General features: G+C 44.2%; 1 protein-coding gene and 1 long non-coding RNA gene across 8 annotated transcripts in view; one reads left to right on the plus strand and one right to left on the minus strand.

Annotated features, from left to right (window-relative positions):
- IKBKG (inhibitor of nuclear factor kappa B kinase regulatory subunit gamma) overlaps window positions 1–16,473 on the minus strand; it is a 28,047-nt gene that overhangs the window by 1,456 nt on the left and 10,118 nt on the right. Inside the window, exons 3-14 of one of the 7 annotated variants that reach the window (XM_075835313.1) lie at window positions 15,439–15,698; window positions 13,318–13,428; window positions 12,333–12,416; window positions 12,191–12,252; window positions 12,061–12,111; window positions 11,610–11,712; window positions 6,862–6,980; window positions 6,278–6,418; window positions 2,273–2,369; window positions 2,043–2,192; window positions 1,853–1,959; window positions 1,692–1,750 (exon numbers count right to left, since the gene is read on the minus strand). In XM_075835313.1, coding sequence (XP_075691428.1) covers window positions 1,692–1,750; window positions 1,853–1,959; window positions 2,043–2,192; window positions 2,273–2,369; window positions 6,278–6,418; window positions 6,862–6,980; window positions 11,610–11,712; window positions 12,061–12,111; window positions 12,191–12,252; window positions 12,333–12,416; window positions 13,318–13,428; window positions 15,439–15,698 — 1,344 coding nt within the window. Of the gene's footprint in view, window positions 1–1,690; window positions 1,751–1,825; window positions 1,960–2,042; window positions 2,193–2,272; window positions 2,370–6,277; window positions 6,419–6,861; window positions 6,981–11,609; window positions 11,713–12,060; window positions 12,112–12,190; window positions 12,253–12,332; window positions 12,417–13,317; window positions 13,429–15,438; window positions 15,699–16,473 lie in introns of those variants that run through there. The other 6 variants (XM_075835312.1, XM_075835319.1, XM_075835318.1 and 3 more) reach the window with 6 other exon arrangements.
- Window positions 11,899–15,805, plus strand: LOC142659312 (uncharacterized). Its single transcript, XR_012850308.1, has 2 exons — window positions 11,899–12,466; window positions 15,462–15,805. It is a non-coding gene; the product is annotated as an uncharacterized LOC142659312 (long non-coding RNA).

Here is a 16,473-nt window from a genome sequence, read left to right on the forward strand (position 1 = left end):
TGGGCAGATAGTTGGATGCGTTCTGCTTCCGATTGTTCGGGAGTAAACAGCTGAAAATAGGCGGTGTGAACATACCCTTACTCTGAATCGTCGACACGTAGCGGCAGTTCACAGTATTAGTCTTGCCCATGAAACGGAATAGAAGACTAATACTGTGAATCACCGCTACAAGTGTGTCTGATTCACAGTGAGCAATTAGAAGTGAAGGGGGAAGTAACGCTCCTGACATGCAGGATCCACCTGTAAACTCACATCTAAGGTCTTAACTTACAGGTGGATGTTGCGTCTCACACCAGCTGACAACCTCCGGACTAACCAATTCAATGGCACTAGATACAGCTGCTCTGTATTCTTTATACAGAGCAGCTGTATCTAAAAAAAACAAAAAACTTTAGTGCAACTTTATTAAAAATTAGACACTTTTTTTATTAAAATAAAAAAGGGTTGCCTTTCAAAGGCTTACATAATGTTTAACACTGCATATGTTTAGGAAGAAAACTAGGTCGATTTTCAAATTAAGTGTCTTAATCCACGTGTTCAAGCTGATTTTCGAAGCATTTTTCATTACTGCATGTGATTTTTACAGCGGCAATGGAAAATCAGTTTGTAAAGCGCTTTAGGGTATGTTCACACGATGAGAGGCATTTACGTGTGAAAAGACAGACTGTTAACAGCTGCCTCGTTTCACACGTAAATGCTCCTCCTCGCATTTTGTGAGCCGTCTGAGACGCTCGTAAATCTTGAGCTGTGCTTCATTGAGTTCAATGAAGAACAGCTCAAATTACGTGGCAAAGAAGTGCCCTGCACTTCTTTGCCGAGGCAGTCAATTTACGCGTAATTACAGGTACGCGTAAATTACAGGTCGTCGGCAAACCCATTCAAATGAATGGGCAGATGTTTGCCGACGTATTGTAGCCCTATTTTCAGGCGTAAAACGAGGCATAATACGACTCGTTTACGCCTGAAAATATGTCGTGTGAACCCAGCCTTAAGAGGTGTTTTTAAATTTGTATTAACTACACTGCTTATTTCCCGTTGAAATCAATTGGAAGTTGTTTCCAGGTGTATTTTAAGTGCATCTTGACGTGTAATACAATTGTATCACATTCCAAAATGCACCTAAAAAGCTGTGTGAACATATGCTAAGGGTGGCTGTAGACCTACAATAACTCTAGGCCCTGCCCTCCACATACACACTCCGCTTTGCATGTTTTTCACCAGGAGAGGTAGACGAGTCAGTCAGACAAAGAATTGGACATGTTGAAATCAGATAGACCTAATCCTCCTCCTCCTCCTTCGTCTTTTGTTGGCGAACAGTGAGGAAGCCCCAGACCCAATCAATTTACCAGGGATTTGCTAATCTGTATAATCGTTCTCATCTTGACACCTTTCCCTATGTTATATACATAGAAATGTGCAAAAGTGGTCTGAGCCACAATAGAAAGCTGCCGACAGTGCGGCTTTTGTTCTAGCTGACCATCTATTACATTGTCGGATGTGCATTTGAAAAATTGGTTGGTAATGCCACGTTTTCCAGGTGGCAGAAATGAATGTCTGGCTGCAGCTTCATCACGAAGGTTTTATTTTGAGCTGGAACTACAGTGATTGCCAGGGCAGCTTCAATTTAAGGTGCTACCTTTATGAGATAACCCCCTCTAAGTGAATGCGTGTTGTATAAGAAGATTACTCACCGGGCATGCTTTGACGTAATGTATCAGAATGTCTGTTCCTCATCTCTTCAATCCTGGCCCTGTTAAAACAGACCTTGTGAACGTATGAAGATTACTACACACAACCGCAAACAATAACTGGGCCGCAGACGGACCTGGCCCCTTCAGATTCATTCCTCAACCTTTCTCGCAGTAGTTCGTCTAACTGCTCCTGTAGCTTCTGCTTCTCTGCGTGAAGTCTCGCCCGCGCTTCACGTTCCGCATGAAAGTCTGCACGAAATATTTCTGCCTGAGTTGAATGAGAGTTCTGCGTCAGACGACTATGCTGGCGGAGTAACTATATGAACATGTCACCAATCTGCAATATCTTACCTGAGCCTTGAGAACACCAACTGTTTCTTTTAGACCTTTTTGCTCATCTGTTTCCACCTTCAACTTGTCTATTAGTTCTTGCTTGGCTACAAGAGCTTCTTCTGCCTCCTGGAGCTGTTGCTTTAGTTCTTGCAGCTGAATTTCCATGCTCTAAATACAACATACACCAGAAAGTCTTTTAGTTGCAAGCAATGGTATCTAGAAACTATAATGTGTTGGCTTCTACTCACTGTCATCTGGTTTTCCTGATGGAAACTGTTCTTCATGTGGACATCGTATTCTTGAAATAACTTGTGATATGCGGACTGGAGCTGAGCCAACTTCCGCCTAGAACAAAAGTACGGATTGTGAGACGTTTGTTTTTCCTTACACAGGACAGGCTCTAATAAGAAAACATGTATACATACATAATATTTTACAAATATGGAGTCCAGGAAGCGTTTTAAACTGCAAACTTGGCACCAGAAGAGAAACTTAAGGTCAAGGAGAATTTCCACCATAATTCAGCATGAACCAGGACATTGCATGGTTTTTTTTTTTCCCCTTAGGCCTCATGCACACGAACGTATTTTTGTCCTCCCGTAAATACAGGTCCTTGGTCACACGTATTCGACCCGTATTGCACCAGTAAATACAGGTCCGGTGTCACCAGTATTCCACCCGTATTTACGGGCACGTTTTCACTGCAAAATTGCACTGCAGTAATCGGCAGCCCCTTCTATCAGTGCAGGCTAGAGAGAAGGGATAGTCCTTTCCGTAGTAAAAGAAATTCATACTTAGCCAGCCGTTGTCTTGGTGACGCGTCCCTCTCTTGACATCCAGTCCGACCTCCCTGGATGACGCAGCAGTCCATGTGACCGCTGCAGCCAGTGATTGGCTGCAGCGGTCACATGGGCTATAACGTCATCTCAGGAGGCCGGACTGAAGGAAGAAGCAGTGAGTTCTGGGTAAGTATGAACGCTTTTTTTTTTTTTACAGCTCTATCTATATTGTGATCGGTAGTTTCTGTCCAGGGTGCTGAAAGAGTGACTGCCGATCGTTTAACTCTTTCAGCACCCTGGACAGTGACTATACACTGACGTCGAATAAGCAACGCTCCCGTAATTACGGGAGCAACATAGACTTCTATGGGCCTGCCCGTGCTGTAATTGCGGCCTAAAATAGGACATGGTCTATATTTTTCAACGGAGAGGTTCCCGTGACCAATAGAAGTCTATGGGCCTGTAATTACTGTCCGTAATTACAGCCCGTGATTACGGGCGGTTTTACGTTTGTGTGCCTTACAGATTCTTCATCGGTCCACGAAGGGAAAAAAAAAAACACCATATGCAATAAGGCACCGTATAGTCCCATCGATTTCTGTGGGTGTTAGGTTACGGATCTGTAATACATGCAGTAGTTTTTTTTGTGGGGGTTTAAGACAAAGCTAGAAGTGACATCTCTTCTCTTGTGTATCCACTCGTGGCTTTGCACTGCATCTGTGATCCTAGCCCAAGACCTTGTTCACACCGTAGCCACCTCGTCAGCCTCAAGGTTAAGTTCCTGAACATTAAGGGCTTATTCAGACGAACGTGATATACGTCCGTGCAACGCGCGTGATTTTTCACGCGTCTCGCACGGACCGATATTAGTTTATGGGGCAGTGCAGACAGTCCGTGATTTTTGCGCAGCTCGAGTCCGCTGCATAAAACTCACGACATGTCCGTTCTTTGTGCGTATTTCACGCATCACGCACCCATTGAAGTAAATGGGTGCGTGAAAATCACGCGCACCACACGGAAGCACTTTCGTGGGACGCGCGTGATTCGCGCAACAGCAGTGAAAAGTATGAATGAAAACAGAAAAGCACCATGTGCTTTTCTGTTTACAAACAGTGTCATAATGATGGCGGCTGCGCGAAACTCACGCAGCCATGCATCATACGGGGATGACACACAGAGCTGTTAAGTACCTTTTGCGCGAGCAAAACGCTGCCTTTGTTGTGCACGCAAAATGCACACGCGTGTGTGAATCCGGCCTAACAGGAATGAAATACATTTTTGGGTTATTTTAAAATAGACTGGGCATGGAGGAGCCCATACTCACTTGTTTACATAGTGTTAATTTTGATCATCGTTCCCTCTGTATAATTCTGTGATAACGGGATCAGATTGTAGTGTGAGGAAGAAATATATACAAGACCATAAACGTCCGTAGTGCTATCTATGAAGACCGCATAGTATATACACCTGTGATGTCCTTTGTGGTCCCTCCACCCTCCATGTGTTCAGCACCATTGTGAATTACTTGAATATCTACATCAGATTACCTTCCGATGGGACTAGTGTACTACTTATACATGCTGCCTCATCTGCGCCGCAGAGACTCCTGACTGCAGTAATGCCGCAGACTATGGCACAGCAGACTGATGGGCAGAACATTGTGCCACAGCTGGTGCTTTTTCGTGTGTTCCATTGCAGATACCAGTGATCTTAATCAGATGGGCCAAAAAGGGAGAGAATGCAGTAGTTGTAAAAGCAACTGGAGCCCTCTATATCTAGCTGATGCAGCAGGAAAGGGGAACTACTTGATCATCCCCTTAGTTACAAAAGTCCTCAACAGAAGAGTTTACTGCAGGTGGAGCAGCAGGACATCCAGGAGGAACCTTCACACTCTGAAGGACAGGAGCTCTGAGAAAAGGAGCAGAATCCCCTGGAACAACAGGAGGACTACATGTAGAGCGGGTCTCAGGGGTTCCTGGCTTTAGCAGCAGCGAGATAAAAAAAAAAAAAAGACACACAATGGGGAGTTTCATAAAAACAGTCTAAAGGGCATATTCACACAGGCGTTTGTCAAGTAGAAAAAAAATAAAAAACTGCCTCCAAACTTCCTGCAGGATTTTGGATGTGGTATTTAAAACGAAGCAGTTTTTAATTTAAAAAAAACAAAAAACATCAAGAGCCATAGGGTGCTGTAGTTTTCCCTCCTGCAATTGTTTTCAATGGAAGGTTCAATACCAAAATTCTCCAAGAAAGGTGCACAACCAACCATTTTTTTTCCCCCAGCTAGTGGAATAAAAAAAAAAAAAAAACAACAAACCAACAACGCCTGCGGTGACTGGTTGCTATGGACAACAACACTGTTTTGCTCAGACAGTTTTCAGGCACCTTTCCCATTGTATATAATACATGTAAATGAAGTTGGTAAATGTGCCCCAATATTTTTTATCAACTGTCTTACAGAAAAACTGGCCTGGTTTCCCGTAGCAACCAATCCGAGCACAACTTTCATTTCTTAAACTGCTCTGGAAATTTGCTATAGGCAATAAGGCCGGTTTTACTGATTGGCGAACAAGCTGTGACCACATTTCTAAAGCGGTTTAATCACTTTTTGGTCCTCACTATACACTTTTCAAACAAGGCAAATACAAGTGTTGGCTCCTTTAATATGTAAGTCAGCGCCACCTACATATAGATTAACGCCCCTGCGGTCAGATACGCCTTCCCAGTTATCAGAACTAGTCACGTGACCACCAAGCACCAGTTTTCTATGTGAGGACACTGCCGGGGGGGGGGGGGGGGGGGGACGCACGACAAAAGTTACAGCCAGCCCTCCCTCTCCCCGTTTTTTTTTATAATACTGGAGTGCCGCCTCTCTTTCTCTGGATTGTGACTGTGTGTATTTGGGGTCTCATGTCAAGTTTCCCCTCAGGATAGCACCCTCGTTGCATGCTACGGTGCAGCTCCTATACTCTGCTTGTTTATATATATATATATATATATATTTGTATCATTTAGTTGGAATGTGCTGTTCAATTTTTGTTGTGTTTATGGTATCCATATATGTGGGGTTAGTGACTGCCTCCACTTGTTGTTCTTGCACTCCTCCCATTCTGCCCTGGGTGATTTTAATCAGTTCAATGCTGGATCCTACCATCCCCAGGTATATATGTAGGCTTAGTCCCAGTTCTGGGTGTATGTGCAGCGTAGGTTCCCACCTTACAGAGGTCGCCTTGTCGTGGCAGGTGGGCTAACACTTTTTGATCAAAATGTGCACTAAGAACCTCACTATTTGTAGGTAGATTGAGCTTTAGTGCATATCTATTTATATTTAGTGGTTTAGGTGGCATTAGTGTTGCAGGGTGCTGTCGCCATTTTTTTATATCTGCTATATATATATATATATATATATATATATCTCAGTCTTATCCATGGGTAGTACATGAATAACTAGAGATAGTGCAGCGGATGACTTACATCTCTTCTCTGGCATTCTGTCTCTCCAGTTTCAGGGCTGCTTCCAGATTCTGCACTTGCAGTCTGTGCTGATCCAGCTGTAGCACCTGTTGCTTCATTTGCACCTCCCATTCCCGATGCTGCTCTTGCACACTCCGTAGGCTGCAAAATGAGAGACAAAGGCTATAACACAAGTTTCCTACATGCACGTACTGCTAACGCCAAAGTCCACCTTCTCTTTGAAGGGGTTATCTCGTGAAATTATTATAAATATAGCCAGGGGTTCAGCTCCCAGGTAAAAGCCCCCTACTAGCCATACATGTCCCCTGCAGCGGCCGTAATAAAATGTAGTTTATTGAAGTATGTCAGCTGAACGGCTTATTAAATAAATCGATGACCATGTAATACGTGGCCAGTCCTGGTCTGCCAAGTTGAGGGGGGGCAGCTCTTGCTTAACGACTCCCTGCTCTGGCCCATAGTGGGGATCCTGAGCAGGGGTCCCCCTCTATAACATCCATATGCCCTAATAGGGCATATGGAAAGATGTATTCCTAATACAAACAAATTTAAAGATCGGAGCATCGGTGTCCCTGTTACTTTCTTACCTTTCCTCAACCTTTCTTTTCTCCTGTACAGAAGCCTCTAGACTCCTCTGACTCTCATGTAGCTCCCCCAGCAGGGATGTCACCTGGGCTTTTACGGACATCTTCTCCTCGGCCAGTAGCTGTAAGGTAAAGATGTATGTTTTGTAAAGTATGTGGTTATTCATCAGTAAACAGATTTGGCCTAGCAAGTACAACCAGTGCCACTCATCAGCATAGGCAGCTGAATGGATATCAATAGACTGTCATACAGCAGTACTAAGATTCCAGAACTGGAGTGAGATATTACTTACTAGAAGCTGCAGCATCTCTCTGCCTCTTTCTCACTCTGCTGCTCCCACCTCCCCTCTCCATAGACTTCTATGGGCAGCTGTAACCTAATCCTTCAGTAACATGATAGTCCATCTCGTCTTGAGGAGATGGATATAGCAGTAAATTCAGTATGAGTGAGTGAACAGTTCGGCCTTATTCACATTAGTGTAATTCTGGTCCGTGTGCTGTGGGTTTTAACAACAGAGAGCACACTGACCCATAAAAGTAAATGGAGCTATTCACGCATCCGTTTTTGTTTTTTTTCACTGTCTGTCCATTGCGATAAACTCACAGCATATCCTATTCTGGTCCGTTTTTGCAGACAGACGTGCCCATTCAAGTCTATGGGTGCGTGTAAAAGAAAGAAAACAGACTGCACACGGAGGACATTTGTGTACTGCCCATTTTATTTTATTTTTTAACAATCTGATTTTTTTTATTGTTTTTACGAAGTTCAAAACAAAAAGTAGAACAAGCAGAGTAAATCAACATATGCCAACAGCCGTGTGAAGCAGTAGGAATTAGGTAATTACACACACCGGTCGTGGCAGGTAAAAATAAAACAGAACATACATGTTAGATGAAGAGATATAAAAAAAAATACCATTACAAAGAAAACATCTAGCATAGTGTAATGTAGGTAGAGGTATCAAGCATGATTGAACATCTAAGCCCATATGAAACCATATGGAAACCTCATAAGTGCAATATGGCCACTTAGAATTTCAAGCGAACAACATAATAGCACCTAAATTATAATTAGAGAAAGGAAAGTTGAAAAAAAAAAAAAGGGGGGGGGGGTCTGAAGATGAGGTATATAAAAAGGAGAGGGGTCCAAGGTTACCGAAGTGTCATGTCTGACAGTCTCCCCAATGACCTGGACATCTTGAAACAACAGTTCTATCAATGTATCACTAATGTCTACTGCAGGAATCGTGTAAACCTGGGGCTTTTCTTGAAGTCGGACCATGGAAGCCAAGTATGTAGAGTCAGATCACTGCTCTCTGCTTTCCGCGGTCAAACGCGCCATGCTTTCCCAGAAACCCACTCGCTCAGAGGTGGACAGGTAGGAGTTTTCCAATATCTGGGAATGACCGTTTTGGCTGCAGTCAAAAAAATTATGAAGCAGACCCTTTTTTTTTTTTTTATCATGGATAGAGGACCAGGAATCAAGGAGAGCAATGCCAACTTGGGAGTAGGGGCAGCGGCTATTCCAGTAACCCGATGGTATATGTCTAATACGTATCTTAAAAATGGGTGCAGAATGGGACAACCCCACCAAATATGTAGCATATTGCCGATCTCTGTATCACAACGTAAACACAATGCAGATACTGTAGGATAAGCTTTATTGAGGATCTCCAGACATCGATACCATCTGGTCAAGATTTTAAAATTATTTTCCTGGGCACGACACACCATAGGCATCTTGTGAGTCAGGAGAAAAATCTTTGACCAGTCTGCCGCAGACAAACTTTCACCCAATTCCCTATCATAAAAACGTACATAAGCCAGCGGCGGGTCAGGTAAGCCCCCTAAAAGAAGACTATAGAGAGTGGAAATGACCTGCGTTGGAGCAGGAGAATGCAGGAGAATTGTTTCGAAAGGCGTAGTACTAGAACCAGGAAACTACTCAGGCCATCTGGCGTGTAGATAGGTGTGAAGCTGGGTACTCAACCCATCCCAACGACCTATCAAGTCTCCCTCAATTTGGCCTGAGAAGAGAGGCGTGAGGACTCCGTCATCACCTGGACTAGTCTTGTGCTGTCTATTGCATTCCATCCTAAAAAGTGTCTTCTGAGTGATGGGACAGGCCGTCCTAACCATTACCCTGTCCCATAGTGTAATGATCTGCTGAGTTAAAAAGGGAAAAAACAGTCAAGGGAAGGTGATCACCGGGTAATATCCAAAGTAATGATCTAAGGGACAAGGGGGTAAGAGATCCCTCAAGGGTTACCCATTGCTTACAACCCCTGCTGTGGAACCAGTGGCCACCAGAAGGCGAAGAACAGCCCTATAATACAGGGCACAATCAGGCAAACCTGCCCCCCCCCCCCCTCTATTCTTAGCTTTTGTTAGGGTAGATTGATGGAGCCGCGGCCTAATAGCACCTCATACAAACCGCCTAATCGCTCCCTGCAAGCTCTTGAAGAAAGAACCCGGGACGAATATCGGTACAGTTTGAACAAGTATAAAAACCGTCGAAGAATATCAATCTTGACCGCATTAATGTGGCCAAACCAGGACAGCTGTGGACAGTCATACTTTTTAAATCCTGTAGCGTTCGTTGCAGTAGAAGGAGATAGTACAAGTTACACAGGTCGGGTAGGTGTCTCAAAATATGGACTCCTAAATATTTGAGGGGCTGGGACAGCCATATGAATGAGAACATCTGTTGTAGATGCGTGACCTGATGAGGGGGAAGGGAAATGTTGAGCGCCTCTGTTTTAGAATAATTAACTTTCAAGTAACTGACCTGTCCAAAGAACTCAAACTCCATAAGCAAAGTCGGGAAGGTAAAAAAACGATTAGTGCTAATTTATATTGCCTGTCTTTGATGGTGATCCCATGTACATCAGGGCAAGCACAAAGTGACATAGCCAGGTGTTCCAAAGCGATGACATATAGTAGGCGAGAGAGGGGACATCCCTGTCTCGTACCATTCCATATTGAGAAGGAAGAGGACAACAACCCTTGCATTAGGACAGCTATAAAGTGAGAGAATGCGGTTAAGCATAGTAGGGCCCATACCCAGTTGGGTCAATGCAGAACGCAAAATCATCTAGTGGACACGATTGAACACTTACCAAGCACTCTAATGGAGTGTCTACGCGTATGTGAGATCACCAGCATTGTCTGGTTTGTGTTATCTCGTGTTTCACGTGTTTGGACAAAGCCGACTTGATCAGCATGGATCAAATCGGGCAAAAGAGGGGCCAACCCATTAGCTATCATCTTAGAAAATAACTTAACGTCATAATGGTAAGGGATATAGGATGGTAGTTGGCACAGAGTCAAGTCCTTTCCTGGTTTGGGTAGAACGGTCACAGTCACTGACAGTCTGGGGAGTGAAAGGGGAGCTGTCTGATACTTCATTAAACACTCTGGCCATAAACGGGGAGAGATGAGAAGCATTTTTAGAAGAGAGCCGAGAACCAGTCAAGTCCAGGGCTTTTGCTTCCAGGGGAGGACTTGATAGCTTCCATCAATTCAGATTCAATAAACCGTTCCTCTAAGGAAGTTACACTATCTTCAGAAAGAGTGGGAAGGGCCGTCCTAGCGACATATTAGTCGACCTTACATTTGAAGTCAGACTGTGGCACGTCTACAAGAGGGTGTTATAATATTCCCTGAAAGCCTCTACAATCTCCTCTGAACTATGTTTGGGTGGGCCTATCGGCGGTTGAATAGCCGGGATGAAGGTATGAGAGTACGTGGATGGAGATGAGCTATCAGAGGGAGCTGCCCCAGTCTTTTGAACGTCTCAGATGCTGCGGTCGAGATTGACTGCAGCATTTGTGCGGTTAAACAGTAAAGAACAGCGTGATCGCTGTTCTCAGCCGTTAGTCCCGGGCGTCAGCTGTAAAACACAGCCATCATCCGCAGTGTAAACGTCTCCCCACGCACCAGGACGTAATAACACATCGTGGTGCGCAAAGGGGTTAAAAACGTAAAAAAATAATAATAATTTGTCCACTATGAACAATCTCTACTTGTGGGTAGGCTCCCTTGACAATGAGCAGATCACAAAGAGTCCCCTTGCAGGAACCACCAGCGATCAGCTGTAATCCGTGGGGAAACTTGACAGCAAGTAATCAATTTCCCTGCAGTGCCACCAAAGGAAAATTGAAGCATTACACATTGTCCATTCAAATCAATGGATTGTCTGCGTAATTCAGGACAGGACAGGTCCTCCAGAGCGAGAGATTATTTTTGTAACTGCTCTCCACTCTGGCCAAGAGATGAGGATCCCGAACAGAGGACCCCCCCCCCCCCCCACCTCTATTAACTCAGAATTCCTTAATAGGGTATATGAAAATGGGTTTTCTAAACAAGAAAATGTGTGTCTTTTTATATAATTTTGATACAAGTGGCAGCAGCAGTATGAATCTATGTCTCTCCTCACACAAAGTAACAAATGTGAGGAGAGGCGGAGAGACTGGGAAGAACAAAACGTTGTCCGGTCACCACAGCGATCCCATGATCGAAAACCAACTCGGAGTAGGAGTACCCTTATACACAAGGCTGAACAGCAGCCTGGGCATCAGAATTGGAAAGTGCATAGCGCAGCATTTTTCTGAAGTGTCGACATACAATGGCGGCGCAGGAGAACTCGTCTCCTGGACGGCCACCATAAAAACACAATACAGCGGTCGCTAAAGGGGATAAAGCTCTACTGATTATGAAAATATGGCTCTACAGGCGTTTTTTTTTTTTACCTGTAATTTTCGCTGTGCTTCCTCTCCCTGCTCCGTTACGTGACGTGTCAGATCCGAAACCTCCTCTTTCAGCTTTTTTATTCGTTCTTGAAGCTGAATATTCCTGTAACAAAGTGAATTACGTGATCAGCTACATATACGTCCTGTGAAGAGGACCATAGAGGCAATGAAAAAAATTAAAGTGAAACCCCTTGCCATCTTAACCCCCCCCCCACCCCTAAAAAGTTTCATTAACCCAGTTTCCAACTCTTCGGACAACATCACAATCCTCAAGCATGCCTCAGCCGAAGCCTAGGACTACCTGAAATGCCGTTATGAGCAGCCCCGGAGACTGCATAAGAATTGACTCCCTCTGCTGGTTAGCATGCCACACTACACTACATGTCATTACTAACCAGCAATAGGATTTATTCCTACACAAACTCCTAGGCGGCTTGCATAAGATACTCACTGTCTCTCTGCTTCCCGTAGCTTCTGAAGATCTTGTTCAGCTCTTGTATTTCTGAAACAAACAGATTGTGAGTGATGTACAAGGTGAGGGGACACTGAAGGCGTAAATCCGACCAAGGCTGGACACTTACCTGTCACCAGCTCCCTGCAGGACGTCTACTTCAGTTGATGTTTTCCGGATTACACGCTCCTCCTGCAACAAGAAGACGCAAGTCATTAGACTACAGCGGGGAATAAGATGGCCACCAGCGAGCCTAACCGCTGATCCCTCACCCGCATCCTGACCCCATTTGAAGTTGCTGAGTCCATGATCCAATTTCTCTGCTTTTCCAGTTTCATGTTTGCTTCCATCAACCTCTGCAAGTTTACAGTATTCAGCAGAAAGTAACCACAACCATGAATATCAGGTAAAGAAAACATTATACAAATCGAAAGGTGGCATATAGAACATCTGACATCCGCCCGTATTGCTACATTATATTCAAAGTACGTCAAAACTGTATTATGAGGCAAATCCAAAAACCACTCAGATAAGGGCCTGTTCACATGAGCGTGGTGTTCCATTGAGGGGTTTCGTCTGGGCTTTCTGTCGAGGGTGCCCCCCAACGGAAAAGCAAACAAACCACAGCTTCCGTTTGCATCACCATTGATCTCAGTGGTGACGGAAACTTTGCTAATGGTTTCCGTTTGTCACCGTTGTGAAAGGGTTCCGTTCCAACAAACGGATGGAACCCCTCAATGGAACACAGCGCTGATGTGAAAACTCAGGTAACGAGAATCGGTCATCTCTCCTATGTTTATTTTAATAAATACTTGTATTCCTAATCAAAAAACAATTCTGGATAATAATTTCTTAGAACTCTGCATTGTGCTGTTCCTCTGTTATTCCGCCTCAAAATTTATGAATAGATTGAACACTGGGTATTACTATTCTCCTTGTCGATACGGTGTGTCCATACAAAGTCTGACATCGTCAATACAAATTGGAATGTATAGGAACACACCACTTTGACAAGGGGAATGGTAACACCCAGTCGTCTATTTATTTAAACATTTCCAAGAGGAGTATCAGAGGAATGGTACAAAGCAGAGTTTTAAGAAAAAATGCCAGATCTTTGTAATTGTAAAGTATTGAGCCGACCGGTCCTCTTTAACAGCAACCTTAAAAAGAATTAGGGTACTTGTCACTTCCCGTCAGCGAGATCATAAACGCTGCTGTGTGTTGACAGATATGACGGACATGAGGACTTGGTCTCACCTGCTCAGCTCGGAGTGGCCCCAGGTGATTTGGTGCTGTCTCACTCAGTTTTTCGCAAATACTTTGGGTCAGAGTCTCACAGAAATCCATAGAGCTCCCAGGGCTGTTAGCCTAATGACAGACAGCACAGACGTCAGGCAGGGGCCAAGCCGAGGAGTGAGGCAGAAGCGAGAGCGACATGGCTAGAGATGGAGAGAGATAGAGCGAGCGCTGGGGAAAGGAGCAATAACCCCAAGAGGGCAATCTAATAATAGGGTCACTCTTCCCTTAGCCTGAACTTTACACACCAAGTTGTATGATCAGGTTAGGAGGACATACAATATAAAGATAGCAGGACAGAGCAGCTTATGGTACACTGCCCCCCACCCCCCCCCCACCCCCGCCACACCACAGCGGGGGTGGGGGTCAGCGTACAGGTGAACTACAGGAAAGCTTCCATCAGTACGCCACAATTGTAAAAACCACTGCGCACGTCGGAGAACCCGAACGCTTTAATTCACTAAGATTTGGTCCAGGTTATAGAAAGACACTTTAGACTGAGGGCCGTATTGCAGTTTAAAAATGTAAGCGGAGCTCTGATTGGTTGCTGTGGGTTTTGACTATTGAGGTCAATATTTTTGAAAGCCGAAGTTACAATCAATTCACAACTTTTTTGCAACAATCAAACATCTGTGTAAAGCCTCATTCACACCTTCATATTCTGTCCATGTGGAGTAGGTCCGGAACACGGAGGCAAGTTTATTTTATAGAGCTATCTACACATCCGTATTCTCCCCATAGAAGTGAAGAAAAAAAAAAAAAAAAAAAAGAGAGTCTAAAATATCAGATTCACAATACGGACCAGTATTTGCATCTGCAACATGGGGGAAAATTCTGATGCCAATACAAAAACAAAACATACAAAGCCTTCTCCGTGTACATCCAGCGTATAGTGCCGGGAAATGCTCCCAGCGCATACACCAAATGTGTCCATAGACTCCTATCAGCCCCACATATGCCAAAAAGTGTCCTTGTGGAATTTTTGGGTTGGTATACCATACCATGGTATATATTGTTTTTCTGGATATAAAGGAGTAGCCTGGCACCCCCCAGGTACCTAAAACACAATGTGAACGAAGTCTTAGGATATGTTCACACTCCCTATTTACGGACGTAGTCCAGGCGTTTTTCGCCTGGAATTACGGCCGAAAAAACGGCTCCAAACATCTGCCCATTGAATTCAATGGGTCTTACGGTGTTCTTTGCAGACAGACTTTTTTTTTTAAAAGACTGCAGCCTCAAAGAAGTGCATGTCACTTCTTGGGACGTAATTGGAGCCGTTTTTCATTGACTTCATTGAAAAACAGCTTCAATTACGTCCGTAATGGACGCCGCGAAAAACGCCTGCACTTGCAAAAACATCTGAAATTCAGGAGCGGTTTTCGCCAGAAAACAGCTCCGTAATTTCAGACGTATTTTACGTTTGTGTGTGAACATACCCTAAGGCTTTGTTCCCACTAGCCCCACCAGCCGTTAATAGGAGTTCCATGGAACATTTACATCACTTTTGACGGCAAGAACAGCGCAGCATGCAGAGATATTCTTACTGTTTATGTGACGGAAACCTTGACAGTAACCCAATTTAAAAGATTGTTAAAGAGCCTTAAAGGCGTCGGAGGCACACAGGAGCACGCTGGATTGACGGCTCGGCTCACAGGGTCGGTCTGCAGCTTCTACGTACCGAGAATGCATAGAAGCTGCAGCGCAACTTTTTTTTTTTTTTTTTAAATATATTAGATTACACCAACTTACAATGCAGTCTGGCACAACACAAGTTATATGATGAGGGTCTATGTTTGAACATGTATGACTCGGAACCCCCCACCCGCCTCTATTACCCAGGGCATAGAGTGGGCACTACATTCAAATGTGTGGCTGCCAGGGTCTTGCTTTTGAAAGAGGGTTGACAGTGCTAGTAAACCTCTGAGATTCATTCTTAGTTTAGTTACTCATATTGCTAGGAGTGTCGCTGCTATGGTAGTATATGGACTGGCTGCATTGTTATAATGGCTGCCTTTACTGTATGTAGGTAGTAGGTGCAAGCTAGAAGCACAGTAATAAGAAAATGTAACAGGTAGTAACCTCGATCTGTCCTTCTTTCGTAGGCTCGTCATCTCTGGTCGTAACCACCGGTAGATGCCTTTTCGCTTCTTCGAAATGACCTTGTAAGTCCTCCAGTTGACCTTGTAAGAACTCCCGTTCCTTTGTTAACCTCAACACCAGGCTCTTTGCTTCATTGAACTTCAGTGCTATGAACTCCCGCTCTGTTCTCTGCATATCCTGAAACTCCAGCATCTCGCTGTGTCTCTTCCGGAGCATGGTGTTACTCTGCTCTAGAGCCACTGGTGGGGAAGAGGACATTGTCATCAGAGGAGCGGAATGGGTTGTGTGTCAATAATGGTCGTCCATGAGACAACTGAATAAAGCCGACTTCCGGCACTGAATTTTCCTAGCGCCTCTGCCTCTTTTTAATCTACCGATAGGCAACCGTCCGTGACTGTCGAACCCTTGCCAATCGTACATTGGCAGCATATCCTAGAAATATGCCACCAGTGGCATTGATAGGACAACTTTGGTAAAAAAAAAAAAACACCAAACATGATAATTGTTCTGGTTACACCACTTTTTTGAATGAGGAAGCAGTCAAGTTAAGTACAGATGACTTTAAACAATGCTGTTGGTAGAAATGAGTGCCATTTAAAAAAACACTCCATGCAAAACAAACAATGTGTTATGCCTAGTGCAGGGCCTGAGGGGGCGGAGCATGACACAGGTATTCTCACTCTGCGGTTCTTATATCTCCTGTGTCATCAGGCCCTGGACTAGGTGGAGCACAGTGTATACGTTTTTGCCAGGCATGTTCCCTTAAACATTGGTTATAAATAAGAGATCTTACTTTGACCTCTATATAAGAATCTCCCGGCACCCAACTCCAGAAGCCATTTCTTGTATACGGCTGGAGCTCAGCCTCTGATCAGTCCTCAACCCTAATGTCTCCACCCACATCTCGATAATTTTGGCACGATCTATATTACGTGTGAGTATTATGAACGCACACATTGTTTTAAAGGGAAGGTGTCATGAAATTTTTATTTTTTTTTATCATATTGCTTTTAA

Source organism: Rhinoderma darwinii, chromosome 8, assembly GCF_050947455.1.
Source record: "Rhinoderma darwinii isolate aRhiDar2 chromosome 8, aRhiDar2.hap1, whole genome shotgun sequence".
Classification (NCBI taxonomy): domain Eukaryota; kingdom Metazoa; phylum Chordata; class Amphibia; order Anura; family Rhinodermatidae; genus Rhinoderma; species Rhinoderma darwinii.